At 50.9% G+C, this 22851-nt stretch overlaps 1 protein-coding gene across 1 annotated transcript; it reads right to left on the bottom strand.

The window, feature by feature from the left end:
* Nucleotides 1-17333: 17333 nt before the first annotated feature.
* On the bottom strand, nucleotides 17334-20434 carry LOC122394350. The gene is made up of 2 exons (XM_043391185.1): nucleotides 18824-20434; nucleotides 17334-17544 (listed from the first exon to the last, which is right to left on the bottom strand). The coding sequence occupies exons 1-2, from the start codon at nucleotides 20175-20177 to the stop codon at nucleotides 17522-17524; spliced, it is 1377 nt and encodes a 458-aa protein (XP_043247120.1). The 5' UTR covers nucleotides 20178-20434; the 3' UTR covers nucleotides 17334-17521.
* Between the last annotated feature and the right edge of the window lie 2417 nt (nucleotides 20435-22851).

Below are 22851 nucleotides of genomic sequence, written 5' to 3' on the forward strand. Positions count from 1 at the left end.
TATAAGGCCTACAAGAGTGTCAGCTCCATGTAGGGGCCAGTCAAGCATAGGTCAGGGTCAAGGTCAGGTCAACCCGGTAGGCACATATCCTCAATAATCAAAACTGATATTTGCAGCCTGTGACACATGTTTTATGAGTAATTTGGGGCGTAGAACACGATGGTGACATTCATTTTATCATATGTGTACGTGTTTGGCTCAAAAAGTTCAATTTAAGAAATGCATGTATCATGGTCGTGAAGCTCGAGTTGTGAGTGCCACACTAGCACTCGAGCCTGGCAGAAAGGCCGTTTTAACCGTTTTAAGCCTGGGGACTGGGGGGTTCGCTTTTCTCTAAATGAATATCAATGCTTATTTTTCAGCATGATAAAACACTTTAAGAGGTTGCTCCTGGACTAGACCATGTAGCTGCAACTGAGCTGTGAGGTACCTATATACATATAAATATGCATACCTCATTCTTGCATCTTGATGCATATTCCAGTGCAACTTGTGTGATCAGATGTGGGATTTATGTATTCTCCAAATTTTGCTTATTACTGTCATACTTTTTTGTCTTATAATGAACTCAACGTTTGCTTGAACTGGTGAGTACACTGTACCTACCTTGTTGATGCCACCACTGACTGCCTACTGTAATTACCATGCTATGCAAGGATGGATATTTTGTATGCACTGTGATAACAATCCTTTTTTTACCTATATCACAACAAAAATAAATACAAGATGATATAAAGTCACAGCAGCAACACCAACATGCAGTATATCATTGTAAACAAATACAGCAGCATGGTCAAGCCGCTAGGCAGGCGCGCAACCAGAATAATATTTCGGAGGGGGCACAGCACTAGGGGGTGCAGTTTTTGCCCAGGTGGGCGGCAGCAACCTACCCCTCCAAATTTGTTTCTCCTCGGAATTCGTCCACTTGATTTGGTAAATTCATTAAAATAAAATAAAAAGATAATTTAGTGTGTGAGTCCCACACACTAAATTAGGTAGGGTTGAAAAGTATTATATCATTTGCAGAACAAGTTTTACTAATTTAATTTTATTTTCTACAAATGTGTATAAATTGTGTATGCAGTTCCTGGTGAAAGTGGCATATATTTAAAACCAGCGGAATCAGCAGAATATTGTGCTCGTTGAGAAATAGAGTGGCCACTTTTTGGTCTGTGAATACCTGGCCCGGCCCGTGCCTTTCCATTGCGTGACCTAGGTCGGCGCTACAAGACTCTGTGAGTGAGGGGGACGGAGACATGCGAACCAAAACTCGCTACATACGACACATGCCACATTTATGTTTCGTTAAATATTTCCTCAGACCGGCATATCTACTACCATAGTGACAAGATGTCCATAAAGTTAGCGTCGTATTCAGTTCAGCTGAGCGCGCAGTTCAGCTGAGCGCGCCGCCGTGTGCGGTCGCGAGCGCTGCTCGCTCCTCTCCCGTCTCCCCCTCGGCCTGCCTGTTCCCCGCGATTGTGTGGGAGGGAGCGAACGTTTGAAACGATCGGCTAGTGAGCTGTGAGAGTGAGCTTTGGTAGGGCGAATCCGTGCGAGAGTGGACAGTGGAGTGCGCGTCCTGACTGTGTGAACTGGATGTTCCCACCGACGGCAACTAACACTGACTGACCATGCATCGAGACGTCGCCCGGCTGCTGATCCTACTCGCCGTGGTGCGCGTGCTCTCTCTCGCGTGCATCCCAGCAGCTGCACCGTCGACAGCGGAGTCGTCGCGCCGTCGGGAGCCGGATCGGCAGCTGCGACACCACGTCACCCCCAGACGACCGGCCGACCCGCGGCCGTCTGGCCTGCCCTCGGAGTCGCGGCCCTCTCGGCCCGGCGCGGCCGAGCCTTCTCCGGGCCGCGCGGCGCCGCCTCGGGCTGGCCGGGGTCACCGGTTTGTTCGGCTGACCGGTGACCTCTCGGCGGCTGACACGGCCCTGGCCTGCGGTCACGTGACCCTTCCTGCCCTGCGACCCGCGGCGTGTCCAGCCGACCCTGGTGACGTGACACCGGCGGTCCGGGGCCGCCCGGTGCCGCGGCCGGCTGACCTGTCATCTGCTCCTGTCAGTCGCGGCCGCCCCGCGGGGCGGCGCAGCGGCGGCCGGCGGCCCCAGCGGCGCGGGGCGCGCGGACGGGGGTCTCGGCGCAGCTCGCGGCCTACGTCGGCGAGCCGCGGCCTGCTGATCGGCGCGCTCAACGTGCAGTCTCTGCGGCCGAAGCTCCGGGAGCTGTCAGAGGTGCTCCACAGACAGAAATACGACATCGTGCTTTTAGCAGAGACCTGGCTCAAACCGACCGTGCCCAACCGCCTGCTGGTCATTCCCAGCTACTCTGTCTACCGCGAGGACCGTCCCGATGGCCGAGGCTACGGGGGAGTGGCAGTCGTCGCCATGGAGGACCTGACCGTGACGCCACTCAAGCCGGCCACCCAGCGCCCGCCCAACAGCCGACTGGAGACCGTCTGGTCGCTGGTGAGAGCGGACCGTGGGCGCCGGCTCGTCCTGTGCTCTCTCTACAGGCCGCCGCGCTACACGGTGACGGCGCTGGACGCTGACTTCAGGGACCTGGAGACGCAGGTGCAGAGCGTAACACTTACTCATCCGACGGTGCCACTTCTTATGTGCGGTGACCTCAACTGTGACCTTTTAAAAAGTGCGCCCGCTCCGGCTCGGTCTCGTCTCGAAGAGTTTTTAAATGATTACTCAATGTGTCAACTCGTAAACGTGCCCACTTTTACCTCAGGTTCCCTCCTTGACGTCTGCATCACATCTAGTCAAAACCTAGTCTCTGACTGTCGTGCAATTTACTGCGATTTTAGCCCTCATCACTTCATTCGCTTACGTGTTAATTTGCCTCGTACCCGTCGCCAACCTGTCATCACTCAGTCTCGCTGTCTAAAGCGACTCGATCAGGACGCCTTCCTTTTAGATTTACACTATGCCGACTGGGGTGACGTTTTTAGATCGCCAACCGTGACCGAGAAGTGGGATGCCTTTTTATCAACTTTTACGAACATACTCGACCAGCACGCGCTGCTGCGATCTGTTCGCGTGCGAAATCCGGCGGCCCCTCCCATCTCGGCTGCCACCGGTGAACTCATGTCTCGCCGCCGTGCCGCCCTGCGTGCCTGCGGGCGTAGCTCGGCCGACTACCGCGATCTGAACCGTGCCGTCCGCTCTGCCATTCGCCGTGACACTCGCGAGGGGATTGAGGACCGTATCAGGGAGCGCGGGCCGCAGTCTGTCTGGCAGAGCATTCGGAGCGTGGTGGGTGGGAAGCGCTCCGGTACACCGGTGCTGCCTCAGCTATCCAGCGAGGAGCTGAACCGCTTTTTCGTCTCTGTTGGACCGCGAGTGGCTGCTGAGGTAGCCGACCGGGGCCGGGGCGCGGTTCCACAGGTAGAGTGCCGTCTGCCCAGGGTCGGTGCCTGTGGTTTTAAGCTCTTACCGATTGACATCGACACTCTGACCAGCACGTTGCTGAGTATGCGTAACTCTCCCGCTCGCGGCGCTGATGGTGTTTGTGTTCGGGCGCTGAAGGCTGCTTTCCCTGCCGTCGGCGTCGTTATCCTTCACATCATCAACACCTGCCTCGTCCTGTCAGACTATCCAGCCTCATGGAAACATTCCCTCGTCCATCCTATCCACAAAACCGGTGACCCATCCAACCCCTCTAACTTCCGCCCGATTTCCATCATTCCGATAATTTCCAAAATCGTAGAGAGGGTGGTTCATCGCCAACTTTATCATTACCTTGCATCAAACCACCTCCTATCCCCCAACCAGCACGGTTTCCGCCCTCACCACTCAACGGAAACCGCGCTGGTTACTGTCTCCGATCACATCCTGACAGCCGCCGACGGTGGGGAAATCTCCCTTCTGTGCCTGATCGACCTTAGCAAGTGCTTTGATGTCATTGACCATGATATACTTATCAGCAAATTGCGTCTGCACGGCATCGACACGGCGTGGTTCGAGGCGTACCTACGCGGTCACACGCAGAGTGTCGTCCTGCGTCACGGGCGCCGAGCGAGTCTCGCCCCCGCTCCCGAACACCATGGGAGTGTTTCAGGGCAGCGCCCTCGGACCGCTGCTGTTTACGGTGTTCGCCAACGACCTGTCGCTACACGCCGCCGATGCTAGAGTGCTGCAGTACGCAGACGACACCCAGGTGATTGTCTCAGGCAAAAAGAGTGAACTCCCAGCACTCATCACTAGCATGGAAAACTCACTTGCTTCTTTGGACAAATGGTTCTGCGCGAATGCTCTCAAGGTCAACGCGAACAAAACTCAACTCATTGCTTTCGGAAACCGCCAAAATTTGCGCAACCTTCCAAATTTCACAGTCACCTTCCGTGACACAACCCTCGTCCCTTGTAACGAGGTCAAAAATCTGGGTGTAACGTTTGACAAAAACCTGACATGCAGGGCTGCGGAGTCGATGGATTTTCGGCGACTCCGACTCCGACTCCGACTCCGGCTTTCAAAAACCAGCTCCGACTCCGACTCCGACTCCGGGCAGAATTGTCGACTCCGACCGACTCCAACTCCCGACTCCGACTCCGCAGACCTAGCAGGACTGCGGAGTCGACAGATTTTCGGTGACTCCGACTCGGACTCCGGCTCGGGCTTCTAAAATCGACTCCGACTCCGACTCCGACTCCGGTCACAACTGTCGACTCCGACCGACTCCGACTCCGACTCCGACTCCGACTCCGACTCCGCAGCCCTGCTGACATGGGACGGTCACGTGGGTGCCGTCACCCGCCGCTGCACTGGGACCCTGATCGGCCTGTCGCACGTGCGACATGTGGTGCCGCGAGGTGTCATCACCTCCCTTGTAACAGCCCTAGTTCTCTCGCAGGTCCGCTACTGCATATCAGTTTATGGTAACGGTACTAAAAAGAACATGGTCAGAGTACAGAAGATCCTAAATTTCGCTGCAAAGGTGATTTTCGGCCGAGGAAAATTTGATCACGTGGCGGACCTGCGGGAGAGACTGGGCTGGCTCGAGGCCCAGCAGCTGGCCGATCACTCTACACTCTGCCTGGCGCACAGGGTGCTCCGCAGAGGAGAGCCCCACTCACTAGCAGCCGTCCTCCATCGTAATGAGGAGGTACGCCAGCGCGCCACCAGGCAGGACGGTGCTGCTCAGTGTGCCGAGGTCGAGGACCGAGGCGGGTAAAAGACGATTCTGTGCTAGAGCGCCGGCGCTGCACAACCAGCTGCCACCCGAACTGGTTTCGCTCAGTGGACAGGGCTTCAAACGCGCTTTAAAACGACGAATGCTGTCTTCTATTACCTGATTTGACGCCGTGTATGAGAGTGTGGATGTGTGTGACTGGTGACATGCATGTTGGTGTGCCGTTGCACCTGTAATTTGTATGTATGAGTGAATATTTTTATCCTTTCTACCATGCATGTGACATTGTGACGCGGAGCCAGAAAAGCCACTGCTGCTGTGGAGTGCTCTTTAAATACAAATACAAATACAAATACAAATATTCGTATTCGGATTCAAATTCGAGTAATGATTTCGCTCAAAATTGGCATACAGATAGCCCATGGCACGCTGAGTTCAAAAATGGTGACCTTTTTTTCCTAGGTCAAACCGTTTGACCTTGAGAGGTCAAAATACTGCGTACCCTGTAGAATCTTTGTTTATGGTCCGATTTGAAAATTTCGGCCACCACTGTGTTCGTCGCGGGGCCGTCGTGCCTGCCCTCTGCACCATGTGCCATCATCTCTACCGCCTATCGCGGTCGCGCGGCGCGGTCTCCCAATTGTTCGTTGCATAGTTTAACCCGCGAGTTGCTGGGGGGGGGGGGCGTTAAACGCCCCCACTTTTTTCGCCGGGCCATAGCATAAAAACGGCGCGCCGCAGGCGCGCCAAATTTTGGGTACCTGTAGGGAATTGATTGAAGTTTATTGTGACAAAGTTTCAAAAAAATCGGTCTGAAAATTTTTGAGATATCGAGGTTTTAGTGACGTCATGATTTCTGAGTTTTCGACCAAAAACGGCATATGTTCAAAAAATCATATAAAATCACAGAATAGACATACAGACATGCCGTAAACGCCATTAGACTGCCAATACCATGGTCAATCAAATGGCCATCTTCGATTATTGATTATCGTTCCGCATTTTCCAAAATCTTGAACTGAATCTTGGCAATTTTTCGTGACTACTTCACGACCATGATACATGAATTTCTTAAATTGAACTTTTTGAGTCAAACACGTACACATATGATAAAATGAATGTCACCATCGTGTTCTACGCCCCAAATTACCTATAAAACATGTGTCACAGGCTGCGAATATCAGTTTTGATTTTCGGGGATATGTGCCTATCCGGTTGACCTGACCTCGACCCTGACCTATGCTTGACTGACCCCTATATGGAGCTGACACTCTTGTAGGCCTTATAAGATGGATTGTGCACCGTTTTGACAGAGTTTATGGCGAGAGGCGCCCATTGCGAAGCCCTGAAGTCCATGCTACTGAAAGCCCGATTTCAGGTGTTTGACCTGACCTTGACCCGACCTGTGACCTCAAAATTCAACTTTAAAGTACTCATCTGAAGCGTCTCGTCGCGCTCTTTCGTTTGCCGCCTCGTGCGTTTCGCTGCGCCTATTGGTTCTCGAGTTATCGGCTGGGGGCGTTTAACGCCCCCCCCCCCCCCCCCCAGCAAACGGTGGGTGGCGAAATACCCCAGCAACTGCCGGGTTAAGGCATATAGCAGCGCACGGGCGCCGTTAGCACTCACTCAATCCAGGCTGTGTGGTGGACGTGTCTCGTAATGTTTAGTATCAGTCCGGCTTGTGAGCCGGTTCGCTCCGTTGTTCCGATGCCCACGTCGGGTGCGTGTTTTTTTCCGCCCGGCTGTGCCCCACACTCGTGTATTTAACAGCAGGCCGCGTCGGCCCCGACACGGCGACTACCCCGAGTGCCGGCCGCGGGGCCGTCGTACCTGCCCTCCGCGGCGTGTACCGTCACCAGGGCTCAAATAAAGCTCCGTCCTGCCGATGAGGTCGGCGACCACGAATGCATAACATTTCCCAATGGTGCGACCAAAAACGCGAAATATGAAACAAATTTTGAAGAATATCTTTGAAAAGCTATATAAATATTGGTAAGCATATTGACATAGCCTCAGCATCACTTATGCGCATCATCTAGTCAATTGTCATGGTTATTTCCACGGTACAACCTGGACACTGGACGGTGGGCTAACATACCACTGTTGTAGAATAAACTACCACGGGAATACTACCACGCTTCCCCATCGGCGCTCGTCGGCGTTTTCTGTGCGACCACCCGTGTTAAACCAATGGGGAAGAGTGGTTGTCCAAATCGCCGACGAGCGCCGTTCATTGGTCGCCCAGATGGTCTACTACTAATGGTCTCGTAGTAGGTACAGTCACCAGCACTTGCTACTAATCACCTCGTTTTTGTTCAGTAGTTTGAAGACCGATCAATCGTCAGTCGCGCAAGATACGTCAAACGATCCGTTTGGTCCTCCGATTTTCGAATATCTAACTTGTTTTTGTATATTCGAAGCATTCTGGGATGGGGAGCCAAAAAAACCTCTTTTCTGCCCTAAAGTGTGCCCCAAGAAGTCGTAGAACCTAGCCCCGCCTCTGATCCACAGACCACTAGTGCCATCTCTTGTCAGCCGAACAAGCCGCAGAAGTAAATAATGTCACGTGACCTTTGCACACGCTACAATTACTACGCAGCTGTAGTGGGGGAAGCGGGGCGGAGGCGTGGAGAGGGACGCGATTGGTCGGCTGGGGTCAGGTCGCCGAGGTCAGAGGTCATCCGCCGGAAGGTGTTTGAGCGGTTGGGCCGTGTGGGCTGGGGCCTGCGGAGTGGGGAGCGCCTAGACCTGTCTGGAAACACGCCCTACAACGCTGTGACAGTCGAGAATATTATGAGGAAAGAGAGAGAGAGAGAGAGAGAGAGAGAGAGAGAGAGAGAGAGAGAGAGAGAGAGAGAGAGAGAGAGAGAGAGAGAGAGAGAGAGAGAGATGGAGAGGAAGAGAGAGAGAGGAAGAGAGAGAGAGGGAGAGAGAGAGAGAGGGAGAGAGAGGAGAGAGGGGGAGAGAGAAAGAGAGAGAGGGGGAGAGAGAGAAATAGAGAGGGAGAGGGAGAGAGAGGGAGAGGGAGAGAGAGGGAGAGAAGGAGAGCGAGACATGGAGAGCGAAGAGAGAGAGAGAGCGAGAGAGAGAGCGAGAGAGAGAGAGAGAGAGCGAGAGAGAGAGAGAGAGAGCGAGAGAGAGAGAGAGAGAGCGAGAAAGCGAGAAAGAGCGAGAAAGCGAGAAAGAGCGAGCGCCAGAGAGCGAGAGAGCAAGAGAGAGAGAGAGAGAGAGAGAGAGAGAGAGAGAGAGAGAGAGAGAGAGAGAGAGAGAGAGAGAGAGAGAGAGAGAGAGAGAGAGAGAGAAAAAAAAAACTGAAAAGGAAAACCAGAGAGGGTAAAATGAGAAAGAGGGCAATGGGTAAATCAGTGAGAGGGAGCGAGAGAGGAAATATTTAGTTGTGTCAGCTTGTTTCACATGTAAAATGCAAATTTGCTTTCCATCATTACAGCTTCGGAATCGGATTGGAAATTAAATCTTAGCATACTTGTGATAAACCAACGTTGACGGAATGCAGTAGCGGCGGAACACCTTCAATTAAGAAGGAGGGGGGGGGGGGCACTGCCGACTTTTGGTCCTATTATTTCCATGCAACGCTCATAGGACTAATGTTGAAATGCCAAAATCAAACGGGGGCACGGTGCCCCGTGCCCCGGTGCCCTCCCCGTTCCGCCGCCTATTACGGAATGGGGACGCTTTTATGGTCGTCGTTGAGAGCTCAGCACTAATGGGGTCTGGGGATGATGTTGAAGGTTTCGCAAATGTTTCATAAAAGATGCTATTTGTTTGCACAACCTATTAAACATTTTTTTTTTTTTTACGTTTGCTATGAAAATGTTAGGCCCAGTTCCTTCAAGATCAGGTCCAAGACTTACAACAAGCTTACAACAGGAGCTAGCTAGCATAACAATTAACCCGCGCCGTGTTGGTGGCATGAACTTTCCATCGAGTGCTGGGGAGGCGTTTTACGCCCCTCCGTCTTCCATCGAGTGCTGGGGGGGGGGGCGTTTTACGCCCCTCCGTCTAACTCGGCTCCTGGGCCACATAGCGACACGCGGTAAGCGACAATCGAAAGAGCGTCAAAACTAAGGAGGAAAACACTCGGTCATTTTAAGGTCAAGGCAAAGGTCAGGTCACCAGGGTTCATCAAAGGTCAAATTTTGTTGATTTCAACGATTTCGAACACCCGACGGCTAACTTGGGAACCAATAGAGCTACAGCGCCGCGGAAAAGCGTATTCGATAGCTCTTTTAACGCTTTTTCGTCAACATGTCCTCAAATTTGACCTCAGATCAACGGTTTAGCCCCCAGAGGGCACCGATCTGATTGACCTCAAATTTGACCTCAGATCAACGGTGTTTTCACCGCTCTAGCACGTCTCTGTCAAATGTAAAAAAAAAACTGCTGAAAACCTTTTATGTCCTAAAATGACCTCAGGGGCACACACAGGGGTCACAGGTGCAATTTTCCGATTCAGTGTGTCATGCTTACCTTTGGACCGATGTTTGAGAGGGTGTAGAACGAAATTCGTCCAAAAGAGGCGCATTTCAATTTTCTCCCATTGACTTATGCCTAATGGAGCAGTCGCAAAACTGACCTGACCTTAGGTCACAGATATAAAAATCCGAGGTATCCATTTTATACATACTGTTACCCTAAGCAATTACTGAAAGTTTTAAAGTGATCGCTCAGTCGGTGTAGCTACAACGAGCTTTCGATTTTTTTTTTCTGAGGTAAGGTCACTTGACGTTACCTGGTGACCTGACCTTGAATGACGCTACGCGTCGCGTCGCCGTTTTTGAGATATTCGCGAAAAACCTGAGGGGGAAGGGCGTAAAAACGCCCCCCCCCCCAGCACGGCGCGGGTGGTCGACATAGCGACTCGGACTGAACAAATGCCTTTAACGTTTCAACGGTTGAATAAGGTGAGAGGATTGAGGTAGGCTTGTATAGGATTTTCTTCTGCTTGTCGGTAGTTCAGGTTGAAGTTAATTTCGCGAGCTATCCATAATCATTCAAGAGGGAAAATTCAGCTGCAAATCGTTCGGGTCAAAGTAATACCAAACATTCTCAAATTTTGTAGTAAAGAGCCAGTAGTCTACGAATACCTATATTAAAAAACAATTAGAAAAAGAATAAGCGGACCGGTTTCCTCTATCAAAGACTTCTTCAGCGCTTTTTCAAAAAGGTATAAGAAGAAAACTAGCACAGTGACAATTGTTTGAAATTAAATTGGATCCAGTAAGAACTAAGAACTTCATTGTCCGAAAACCGCTGAAGTTGATAGCTCAATGACACTTAGAGCCGTGCATAAGGATGCGTGAAAACACTCCTCATCTCGTTCTATTACGAGAGGACCATGTCATGGCGTGAGAAAGGTGTTTTCAAAATAAATGACACTGTAGGTATGAGTGAATAAATATTCCGCGCCCCCTTGGGCTATTGGCGGACCCTACCACCTGATCGGGTGGTGCAGCCGTTTCGCACTCCACCTGAGATCTCGGAAAGTTACCGACCGATTTTAAACATTCAAAGAGCGTTCGATAGCCCCACCAGGGAACTACCTTGTTACCAGGTTTCGTTGACCTAGGTGCAACCCATGACGTCACAAGTCAGGTGAAAGGGCGCATTTTTCACCGATTTAGTCTAAGGAATGCGTTACAGTCAGTTAACACATCAAATAAAAGGCATGTTATCGAAAAACATCGATGGAGCGTTGGTTGTCTAATACATACCTATGTTGCCTAAAGAGGTCATTGATGCCAGGTCAGTTCACAGAGGCCAGGTCACTAAGGGTCACAATATGAACCCAACTATGCTAGGGTCGTGTGATACATGTTTTATGGCCAATTTTACATTTAAAATTCAATGGTGTGATCTAGACGGCCATTGGGGCCAGTTAAGATTACATTCTGGTGGAGGTCAGGTCAAGGTCAGGTCAAAGTAGGTCAAATTTCAAAGTTGATATTTTGCATAAAAGGGGTATCTATTCGATGCAGATCATCACAGGAAATCCAATGGTGGCCTTTGGCTTGCTTTGTGTGTTCTGTGACGGCTAAAAATTGAATTTGAAAATTTCACGTAATAAATTTGAGCAGTTTTTTGCCATAACTTTGCTAAAAATAGAGCTATCGAGTTTAAGTTTGGCATATCTAGAGCAGATAGTTCTATAACATATATTTCAGTTTTAATTTTGAATGTTGTTGGTATTTTCGGGGTGTTACCTATACTTCTATAGTTTTGATGATCAAAATCAATTTTTGTTTGGAAATAAGAGTTAGCAGTTTGTTAGCGCTGTTTATTTTACATCTTTTTGACCTTGAATATTTTTCGTTATCTTCAAAACTGTAAGCGTGACAGCTCTTCCCGCTAAACCTAGTATTGGGTCCAAAATGACAGAACATGACATCCCTCTGACGTCATTTGTGACTAACCTTTCATAAGAGCTCTGGAAAAATTTGGACACAAGGTGTAAAAATGATGCCCGGATGGGTCTTAGTGTTTGGTGGCGACATTTGCTATACTTTAGGAGATATCGACTGAAAAGGAGAGAGGGGGCCGTTTCGCGCCGCCCTCCCCCTCAACGGGGCTTTCAGTTGCTGCTCTCACAGAACTCTTGGTTATATTACAACGTAGTGGAATTGCAAGTGGCAATATAAGCTTCCTGCCAGCGCCGGACCAGACTTTAAGCATGCAGGCTGAATTTTAACATTTAACTTTTGAATTTTTAAACCGTTGAGCTTTTAAGAAGTTGTATGAACTGATCAGCTTCTTTTTTGGTCCATCACAGCGGGCTTGTATGTCATTTGTCAACCAAAATCGAATTAAAAACTTTTTATTTGGTCTGGCTACCTCGCCAACTTCTTAACTGGATCGTTTAGTAGCTTTTGATTGGGCACTGCCCACGTTACTTGTCTGTCTAGCTTTTCGTGTCATAGACACTCTCTATGACACGAGAAGAGGCTGCTGACATCGTTTGTCGCGGTTAGATAATACCAATCCACGTCCCAGTGGCTGCTCGATCGCACTTTCCCTGGCCCACCTCTCCCACCAGGCGAGACTTTGCCCGGCACAGCCGTCGCCTCAGTGCCTCGGGCGGTGACCCGTTCAAAGGGGCTCACAATTCGTATGGTGCCGTGGCTCTCAAACCAATACAGAACAGTGAAACGCAAAGGCTCACTTTCCATAAAAGGTGAACGGCTGATTCTGGCGCCGAGGCTTTATTCATGCTAAGGCGCCCAATCACAGCGCCGCATTTCAGTTAGTGTCGGGCGCAAAAGTTACTATGCTCCGCCCCTCCATCACGTGACCCTGCCCTCACGTGGCCTCAGTCACGTGGTGTTTCCACTTCTTGGCGCATGGCGGCGCTAGTCTCGCAGGGGCGGTGGTAGCTTGCTCCCCCGCCGTCCGGGGGTGATGGGTAGCAACTGCTGGTGACTGTACAGTCACCAGCACTTGCTACTAATCACCTCGTTTTTGCTCAGTAGTTTGAAGACCGATCAATTTTCAGTCGAGCAATATACGTCAAACGATCGGTTTGGTCCTCCGATTTTCGAATATCTAACTTGTTTTTGTATGTTCGAAGCATTTTGGGATGAGGAGCCAAAAAACGTCTTTTCTGCCCTAAAGTTGCCCCAAGAAGTCGTAGAACCTAGCCCCGCCTCTGATCCACAGATTACTAGTGCCATCTGTTGTCAGCCGAACAAACCGCAGAAGTAAATAATGTCACGTGACCTTTGCACACGCTACAACTACTACGCAGCTGTAGTGGGGGAAGCGGGGCGGAGGCGTGGAGAGGGCGCGATCGGTCGGCTAGGGTCAAGTCGCCGAAGTCAGAGGTCATCCGCCGGAGGGTGTTTGGGCGGTTGAGCCGCTTGGGCTGGAGCCTGCGGAGTGGGGAGCGCCCGGACCTGTCTTGAAACAACTCTACAACGCTGTGGCAACTGGCAGTCGAGAATATTGAGAGGAAAGAGAGAGCAGTGTTGCCAGGTCTAGAGGTAAACCTCCAGATCTAGAGGTTTTAGGGGAGAGTTTCGGGGCTCCTGGAGGTTTTCGAAAGATGCCGGATTCTAGAGGTTTTTCTAGAGGTAATCCTTGATATATACACCAGTCGCATACAGGTACGGGATTTGGCATACGATTTCCAGACAATCGAAAGACTGTTTGGAGCCAACGAAGGAAGGAATGAGTGGGTTAGGTTGAAAGTATTAATTTGGTTCAAAATGATGAGGTAGATAACTTAGTTATTTAAATCTAAATATCTTATGACGAGAGCGATTGACATTTTTGGTATGCAGTGTTATTCATTGAAAACACCCATTCTCGAAATTCGTATATGCATGGACGGAAGTAAAGTCCGTGTATACAGGGACGTCCACGTTTTTCGGTGTCACGCCGTTGCCGTTGGATTTTCGACGATGCCCTCTTGACATGACAACAAGCGAAGTTGCCCGCTTGTTACTAGCCCGATTCTGTGCCGAAATTGACGTGTTTAAGGGTAGAGAATTCGACCGACATACATGGACCAAAAAAAGATGTAAGAAGGGTATCTGCATGGACAGTGGGCGGAGCCTAATTTCTCTGAGTTTTTGTCATATATCCATGGACTTGTGGGCGGAGCTTAACTCAGTCCATGTAAGGACGGTTTTATTCGCTTACTCGATTCGAAAGCACGAACCCGTTCTCGGATCACCTTTTATCGAGCATTATTGGCATTAGATTGCATGTCATGTATGCAATTTACCTAACCCGCGCCGGGCCTATTTGTTTTCTATATATGCTCCGGCCGGGGGGAGGGGGGGGAGGGGGTTAGTTGGTACGACCCCCTCGGCGTTTCACCCCTAATTAAGCTATAAATCCTCGCAGAAGAAAAAAAACTAGTGGCTGCCGTTATGAGACCAGCGATTGGTCTCATAACGATTGGTCTTACACCTGGTTTAAGGTTTCGAGTCAACCGGTGACCACTGTGGTCAGGTCAAGTAGCCGAAGGCAAGGGTCCGGTACCTTTTTGATAAACACCTACCTAATTTCGCCAAAAATAGTCGCATTTTGGCGACTATTTTTGTCTAATACTAAATCCCGGCGACTATTAGCCGGGATTTTGGCATCATCGTGTTAGTCTAGCTAAGACGCGCCGAATGGTTTACTTTTTGTTCGGGTGAGGTCAGTTTAAGGTGTTGGCTTGGGGTCAAGGTCAGGTCAGCGCCCCTCTAGTCAAGTTGGCCGAGGAAGGTTAGGCATATCATTCTATTCGACAGATCTGCCTCAGTTTTTTGGTGGCTTTCCCGACTTATAGCTCTATCTGTTCGGGAGTTATTTATGAAAAACTAATGTGACCTTAGTGACGTCATAAATGATGTTCCTCCGGCACTGAGGGCGTTGCGAAGTTGCGACATTTTAGGACCGTGCAGAGGTTCACTAATGGCGTCATAGGCAAGTGACCAGACGTGCATAGGCGGCGGAACGGGGCACCGTGCCCCCTTTGATTTTGGCATTTCAACATTAGCCCTGGTGGAGTGTTAATTGTCTGGTCAGCACCAATCACCCATCTGAAAGCACAGAAGCAAGAAAGCTGCAAGTGAGTTATGTGAGCTCCCATGAGTACGCATACGCTTACTTAATTGATTTGTCGAGTTTTTATTTTTTCTTCATTGCATGATGACTCCACACTCAATACTTATTTCAGTAAAAAGCTTCGAATGTTTTGCTTAGTCTCGCTCAGCCTCCTAATTCTGTGGAAAGGAAAACAGGCTAGGCTGATAGTTGGTGCAAGATAAACAGCTGAGTTTTGAAATAAGAACAATCTATTTTGCAACATTCAACACTTCACATTAACAGCCAATGAAGTCAGCATACATGATCAGAGAATGGTATAAGCTGACGAGCTGAGAAGAAAACATCAGCAGGGACTGCAATTTACACGGCATTTCACCACCATAAGTATTCCTCATGCCAATTTACATAACAGTATTACACATGTCGAGACCGACCAAGCAAATCCGCCACCGCAGACGAGGCATCTTTGTCACCACACACTTATGGATGTAGGCACTCAACATGATGTATGCCAAAACCTTGAACCTGAATCTCGAGCCGCAGTTAACGGCGGCAAAGGGCATCTGTGCGCGCACACGCGGCGGCGGCAGACTACGCGCGCGTGCGGCGGCAGCGCCTGTGGACGGCCCTCTCGACACGTGCGTGCGTGCGGCGGCTGCACCTGTGAACGGCCGTCGGCGGCAGCGAGCGGCTGTCTTGGTACGCACTCGTCGGCCAGCTGGACGGGGTCGGAGCAGCCAGATTCGCCAACCGGCACTGACGGTCTTCCGGCGCCGTCTTCAGCATGACCACGGCGTCGGAAGGAGACAGGGCTGGATCGAACACCGAGCAGACACGGAGACAGGGCTGGATCGAACACCGAGCAGACACGGAGACAGGGCTGGATCGAACACCGAGCAGACACGGAGACAGGGCTGGATCGAACACCGAGCAGACACGGAGACAGGGCTGGATCGAACACCGAGCAGACACGGAGACAGGGCTGGATCGAACACCGAGCAGACACGGAGACAGGGCTGGATCGAACACCGAGCAGACACGGAGACAGGGCTGGATCGAACACCGAGCAGACACGGAGACAGGGCTGGATCGAACACCGAGCAGACACGGAGACAGGGCTGGATCGAACACCGAGCAGACACGGAGACAGGGCTGGATCGAACACCGAGCAGACACGGAGACAGGGCTGGATCGAACACCGAGCAGACACGGAGACAGGGCTGGATCGAACACCGAGCTTTCAACGCATATGCATTTACTCGACAGGCCGAACAGGGAATGCTGAAGTCAGTAGCCGCAGGAATTAATACAGAAGGGAACTGATATTAAGAGAGGTAGGTAATTACTGACAACACGATCACGGGCGGAAGTCAACCTAGCAGATATCACCGTACGCGACACTATAGAGAAGGTAACATTAATAACCCAGAACACGTCGCTGGCATTACACGGTACGGTCCACCATTGTCGCACAACTGCTATACGAGGCTCGAGAGATTTCCCCGCTGACCCCACAGATACACCAAATATCAGCCAAGCCAGCTCAACAGCCACATCAGAGCGACCATGACGTAGATTCCCTCGGTACCCCCTCCCCTCCCCTACAGTACCCACCTGCTCGGTATCATCAGCTAAGATGTGGGCCGGCGCGTCGCTCTCCCCGCCACCGCGCACCTCCGCGGCCACAGCCGCCGCCACCTCGGCCGACTCCAGGTCACCATTGACGTCCATGAGCGCGTTAGGTCAAATTTCGGTACTTAGAGCGTATTGACGTTTCAAAATACGGTAAAGTTCCAGATGATGCATTTACTTTGATCCACCGTAAGTAGTGGCGGTTGCTGTACACTAACGTTTCCCCCGTAACTCCCCCCCCCCCTCCCACACACACACACCTGCATCCGTCTACCATCCTAGTCTGTGGTTTAGTCCAGTGTGCGGATTCCCTCGGCGGTGACCATCCCCTGACACACCTATATCCGTACGTGCGGTGTCTGGGTGCGCGCGCGTGGCGGCGGCGCAAGTGAAGGGCAATCTGGGCGCGCGCTGGAATGACGTTGACGACGTTGACGACGTTGGAATGACGTCCCAGCTTTAAAAAATAAAAATAAATGAAAAAATAAATAGAAACGGTCAGTACTTCGTCAACAATATAACTTTGAACTTTTTTTTGGCATAACATGTTTCCGTATGATAAAAAAGTCACCGTGTAATTCTCCACTAAAAAATAACCCTGGCCCTATATCGCGCGTCATATAGCGTGAATGTTTAGCACTGGTGACCTGACCTTTGCCTTACTGACCCCTGCGTGAATATGACACTAGTAAAGCACTTTGGCGATCGATTCTGCGCCATCCTGACTGAGTTTGTGGAAAGGCTTTTGGGCCGCTGACCCTACCCGTGACCTTAAAATTCTCATTCAACTTTCAAGCACTCATTCGAAGTGTGTCGTCGCGTCCTTTCGTTTGCCACCCGTTACGCCTATTGGTTATCGGCTGGGGCGTTCAACGCCCCCCCCCCCCCCCCACAAACGGCCCAGCAAACGGCAGGTGGCGGAATACCCTAGCAACTGCTAGGTTAAAAGCCCAGCTCGGTTGTCAGCTCAAAGCTTGCATCACTAATAAAAAAAAATATGATAAGCAGTTCGTTTTATTAACAAAGCCACCTCATTTCTGCGCTGTCGCTACTTCACGGAATGAGAGCTGCCGTAGCGGTCGTTTTCTGTACAAGCGGTCGTTCTGTGAGCGGTCACGGAATGTGAGCGGTAGTTTTCTGCCGAGGCTCTCTGCCTAGGCCGAAGCACGTTGATGGAGGCTTCTCGAAGCTACTCGATATGGCGCATCAGATCTGAAAGGGCAGAAGACGTGTTGTAATAACGATAACTGTGACTAAAACATTTAAGGAACTGCCTTTCCTCAACCTCGCCGTGAATGTAACTAATAGCGTCAGAATCCCGTTTTGTCATGAAGAAATAATTTTCATGTGTCAGCCGAGTCAGATCCAGCCTTTAGTTAGACCTTAGCCATTTCCACTTAACCCTCGCCCATGTAGGGGGGGGGTTGGTGCAACCCCCCCCCCCTGAGGTTTTTCGGAAATAGTGCAAAAACGGCGGCGCGCAGCGCCGCCAAATTTTGGGTACCTTATGGGGCAAACCTTGCGCATCTTTTGATAAAAAAAATTTGACCGGGTCATGTCAGGTCACGGAGTTATGACGTCACAAAGGGAACAGCCTCCGGCCGGATTTTCACAAACTGAGTGCCAACGCCCGAGGTTTCCTGCCGGTGGTACAGAGATCGGTTGATGGATCGTGATGAAACTTCCCATGCATGTTGGGGCAAGTATTGGCTATCATATGGTATAAGAAACTTGACCGGGTCAGGTCAGGTCACGGAGCTATGACGTCACAAGAGGAACAGCGTCCGGTACTATTTTTGAAAAGCGCCCGAACCACTATTTTGCTAATTCTTGTCACCTCAATGGGAATATGCAGCAGTATTAGCTTCTATAGGGAGCAAATGGACCTCCCAAATCCAAAAATACAATCACATTTCAAAAATTTAAATTTTGATTTTTCGAATTTCTGCCGCCGACTGTGACCTTGCCGACTTCCGGCGCTCCCAACGCGCCATTTTTAGAGCTAGGGAAACGAAATACATACCAAACGATAGAGAATTGATCAAGGAACACGATAGTGAAGGTTTCAAGTCGATATCTCCCACCGTTTTGCCGCAATCGCCGCCGAAAGTTGAAAAAAGTCTATTTTTCCGAAAATTTGACCTTTGACCGGTCAAAAGTAGGTCAAATGTTGACCTAGGACCAAAAAATATACCACCAATCGCGAGATCTCGGCGAGAGCAATCCGTTGGTCTTTTCCGCTAAGCTCTACGACGCTCCGTTTTCAAACGCCAAGGGGGGGGTCGCACCAACCCCCCCCTGCATGGGCGAAGGTGGCAGATCGCCGTTTACGGGCGAGGGTTAAGTGGGAATCATGGAGGTGTCTGAGGGGGGGGGGAGGGGACGGCGGCGGCATAAACAAAACTATTATCATCTCAAAACTATAAACAGGGAATACTAAAAATGCATTGAACTTAAGTTACTTTACTGGAATAAAAAAGCTGTAACTAACCTTTCACGTCAAGATCGTTGAGCGACTTGTTCTTGTAGGAGCTGATACAGCCCTGCTCAGCAGCCAGCAGCAGCTGGCTGACCTTCGTCAGCTGAAGGATCTCCGACGGAAGCCGATAAAACTGGCGGTGCACATCCAGTGAGTGGCCAAGATGGTTCGCCACCCACTCCAGCTGCTGTTCGTCGAGTTGGAGGACCTGAGTTACCGTGGCCAGGTACTTCCTGATCTTCGTGCTCGTTATGAGCTCAAGTTTCTTCAGGTCGCATGTACCACAGGCGCTTTTGATAGCCGCCCATCCCGGAACGTAGGACTTTGACTTTGCTTTGGCGAAGATGTACGGGTTACCACGCAGTGACATCCGTGGCCTCATGCGCACGATGAGGTCCATTGCATTACGCATGAAGGGCGCCAGGATGATGGGGACTCTCCTCTTCCTCTTTCCGAGGACTTCAACGAGGTCCATCTTCTCGGCCAGCTTTCTCTCCAAAGGAGATAGGGTGGAAGCGATATCTTTGTTCGCTGCGCCCCGTCGCCTGTTCACATACGTCTCCAGCAGCAGGCGGGCAGATTCTCCGCCTCTTCTCTTGTTGAATACGGTGACGGAAGCGGATGTTAGAGTCACAAGCTCGTTGTAGAGTTTGGTTTCTTCGTTGCAGCTATGGGCCCCGGCCAGGTTAGTAGCCACTTCACCGATTTGCTCCCTCAGAGAGTTGGAGAGTTGGACTAGATCTTCTGTAAGTGGCAGAGCATCTTGCAGGTTCATCTTGCGTAGATCGAGCGTTGACAGAGCGGCGTGCGAGATTTTGTCACCCCACTCGCGCTGGTGGAGTCGTATGTAGTCCTCCAGTCTGCTACCTCTTTCAGCATCTTCTGCCCTTGCGGCCAGGCCAACCCCAACTTCCGCTGCCTTCTTCAAGGCATGGCCCAGCTTCAGGGCACTTGTTGGCGTCTTGAAACTTGGCGGTTGATTCGTGTCACCCAGCTCCCACGAGCATACTTCCTGAACGCACGAGATGATGTTGTCAAAATGACGCGGTTGGAGAATGTCATCAAGCGTGAGACTTTCATTACCAGTTTTGTTCCGAAGGCATAGAATGAGCTTTGTCAGTGCACGAAGTCGTTGTTTGATGGCCGCCATCAGGCTTCCTGTCTTTCCCTTGCTAGTCAGCATGTAGGACCCCAGGGCCTTCAGCAGGTCATCGTTAGCGATAACTTGTTTCAGCTCATCATCCCTAATGGTTGAGAAGACGTCTTCCATAAAACGCGATGACGTCGCGTTCTCTTCCGGTCCACCCTCCACACTAGAGGAGAGTTGGCGCAGTTGCGAGTTTCCCCGTGGTGGCCCTGTCGGCATCAACGGGCATCTTCGCGTGGCGCCAAAGTTCCGTCTTCAAAACGTAACCTTTACAGGCGTGGCAAGGTCCGAATGATTCGATCTGAGTGTCAGTCCGTGGTCCCCGTAAATCCCCGCGCCGACGGAGGTACGGGCCAACTTTGCACCGATGGGGGGGGGGAGGTCAATATTAGAGGTCACTGATAATACCAGGCCCGGTCACAGGTCAGGTCACCAAGGGTCAACACATGAACCCAATTTTACTAGGGTTGTGCCATGCATGTTTTATGGCCAATTTTTCATTCCCAACTTAATGGTGTTGGTTATAAGACTATCAGGAGCGATTAAGGCCACTTCCTGGTGGAGGTCAGATCAATGTCAGGTCAAAAAAGGTCAAGTATCAAAGTTGATATTTTTACATAAAATGGGTACTGATTCGAAGCAACTCGTCACGGTGAGTCTAATAGTGGTCTTTGGTTTGCACTACGTGGTCTAGAATTGCGAAAAATGAGTTTGAAAATTTGACGTTATCAATTTTGAAGTTTTTTTCGCTATAACTTGGCCAAAAAAGAGGTATCGATCTAAAATTTGGTATGCGAATAGAAGTAGGAAAGGGCTATCACATATATTTCTTTTTCAATCGAGAAATATTTTTGATTTTTGGCTACATTAAAAAACTATTCTTATTTTTAGGGGCTAAAATAAATAACTTTCAAAATTTCGAGATAACAGTTTAGTAGTCCTGATAATTCTATACCTTTTATGTCTTAAACATTTTTCTGTATCTTCAAAGCTATTGGCTTGACAACTCTTTTGAGATATATCAAAAAGTCTGGAGGGAGGGAGGGAAATACCCCCACCACCACCACCAGCAGGGCGCGGGTTATGGTGGGATGATCGCTTTAAATACATGAGGTTGGATGAGCTGAGACATGGTCAGTGCTACCGGATAGTTACGATTAATCCTCGCCCTGGCAGGGCATTTTTCATTAGCGGCCCGGCAGGGGGGGGGGGGGTAGATGCGACCCCTACCTGGCGTTTCGAAACTAAGTGTCGTAGCACTTCATAACACAGTCGATTGCTCTCAACGAGTACTCGCGATTGGTGGTAGTTTTTTTGACCCCAGGTCAATATTTGACCCAGTTATGTTAGGTCAAAGGTTAAATTTCGGGGAAAAGCTATAATTTTCCAACGTACTTAGCCAATATTGGCGAATAAAGATAGCGACATGAACCTGACCGTGTTTCTCAACGAATTAGCAACAAAATGATGTGTAGTTAACCGCATTTCAGTCATTACTGGCATGACGTAGTCCCCGGGAACACAGGAGGTCACACCCGCCGCCGGCGAGGACGGTCCTCACTCCTCATTGATCTGGATTGACCTTGTTAACCCGCGCATGACTGGGAAGGGGGGGTCTACAGAGCCCCCTCCCGTTTTTTTCGGCAATATCTTCTAAACCGGTTGACGGATCAACACGAAACTTGCGGTACCCTCCGCGGCATCAATTTGACACCTTGTAATATAATTTCAACTTTCTAGCTACCACAGTTTGGCCGGAAATGACGTCAGAGTGACGTCATGTCGGCCGACTTTGATGCAAAATATTGAATTACGGCAAACGCTCTCAAGAACTTAGTTTTAAAGCTTCATCCGATTTCTTTGCATTACAGGGTCGGCAAAAGCGAGGAGGCGGACCGGCCGGCCCACATTCTCCTTCGCTGTCCCGCTCTGATGAGGACCCGCCTACAACTCACCGGCAGTATCCATCCGGACTTGGAGGAGGTCCGGGAGACCAGAGTGGTGGCGGCCCTGGCGGCCACCGCCCGCAACTTCCAGAGCCGCCTGGCTACGCCCCGATGAGGGGCGGAGAGAGTCACAACACAACAACAACAACAACGCACCGATGCCGCGGCTCCAGCCGACACCGGCGAGTCGGCGGCGGCGGACTCCGGCAAGCCGGCGGTGGCCGGCACTGGTGACAGTCCACGGGCGGCGGATGGCGGCGACGGACCCGAGCTGGGCGCCTCAGACTCCTCGAAGTCGGAGAGGATGCACAGGGCAGGCTTTGTGCACTTCCACTCTGGGGGCCGGGTGACGTCGTCCGCGACATGTTCGTTCAGCGAAAGGAGCTTGGGATTGCCGACGTTGGCGCGGACTTTCTTCGATTCCTCCCCAAGGAAGACGTACCGGTTAAGCTGGACTATCAGCGTCCTGGGCAGCTGGCTGATTTTGGTGGTGACGCGGCACTCGTCATGGCGGCAGTGCTGACAGAGCAGCTGGCGCCCGTCAGGCCGCATGCTCAGCCGCAGCGCGTCCTGCAGCGTGGGCGCCTCTGTGTCCTGGCGGCGCGGCACGCTGACAAACCAGCATATGTTCTCTTGCTGTTTCAGCACCGTTGCATGGCAATTGGTGCACATGTAGCTCTCGACGGTCTGGTACTGAAAGTTGTCTCGCACAAGGTTATTGGTCGGCCGCCGCGCGTCAATTTCTTCCTTCATGGTGTCTAGCAGGCGCAGCAAGAACTCGTTGGCGTCCTGTATCTCGATGCCTCAGAACGCCGGATCGATGTCGGCGAACACGTCGCGAAGGTCGTTAAGATGGCTGGAGACTGATCTGCTGAGCCCCTTCTGACGGAGCACCATCAACTCCGCGACACCATGCAGTGTGCGGCAGAGGCTGTTCTCCCCTGGGC

This window comes from Amphibalanus amphitrite, unplaced genomic scaffold (genome assembly GCF_019059575.1).
Source record: "Amphibalanus amphitrite isolate SeventyFive unplaced genomic scaffold, NRLGWU_Aamphi_draft 000586F_arrow, whole genome shotgun sequence".
Lineage (NCBI taxonomy): Eukaryota > Metazoa > Arthropoda > Thecostraca > Balanomorpha > Balanidae > Amphibalanus > Amphibalanus amphitrite.

What these genes read in the sequence shown, in the direction of transcription:
- LOC122394350 (XM_043391185.1), bottom strand. Translation starts at nt 20,177, where the DNA reads ATGCCGACAGGGCCACCACGGGGAAACTCGCAACTGCGCCAACTCTCC. An exon ending in CAACGATCTTGACGTGAAAG is followed by an intron (nt 17,545 to 18,823) that starts GTTAGTTACAGC and finishes CTGCCCTTTCAG; the next exon opens with ATCTGATGCGCCATATCGAG.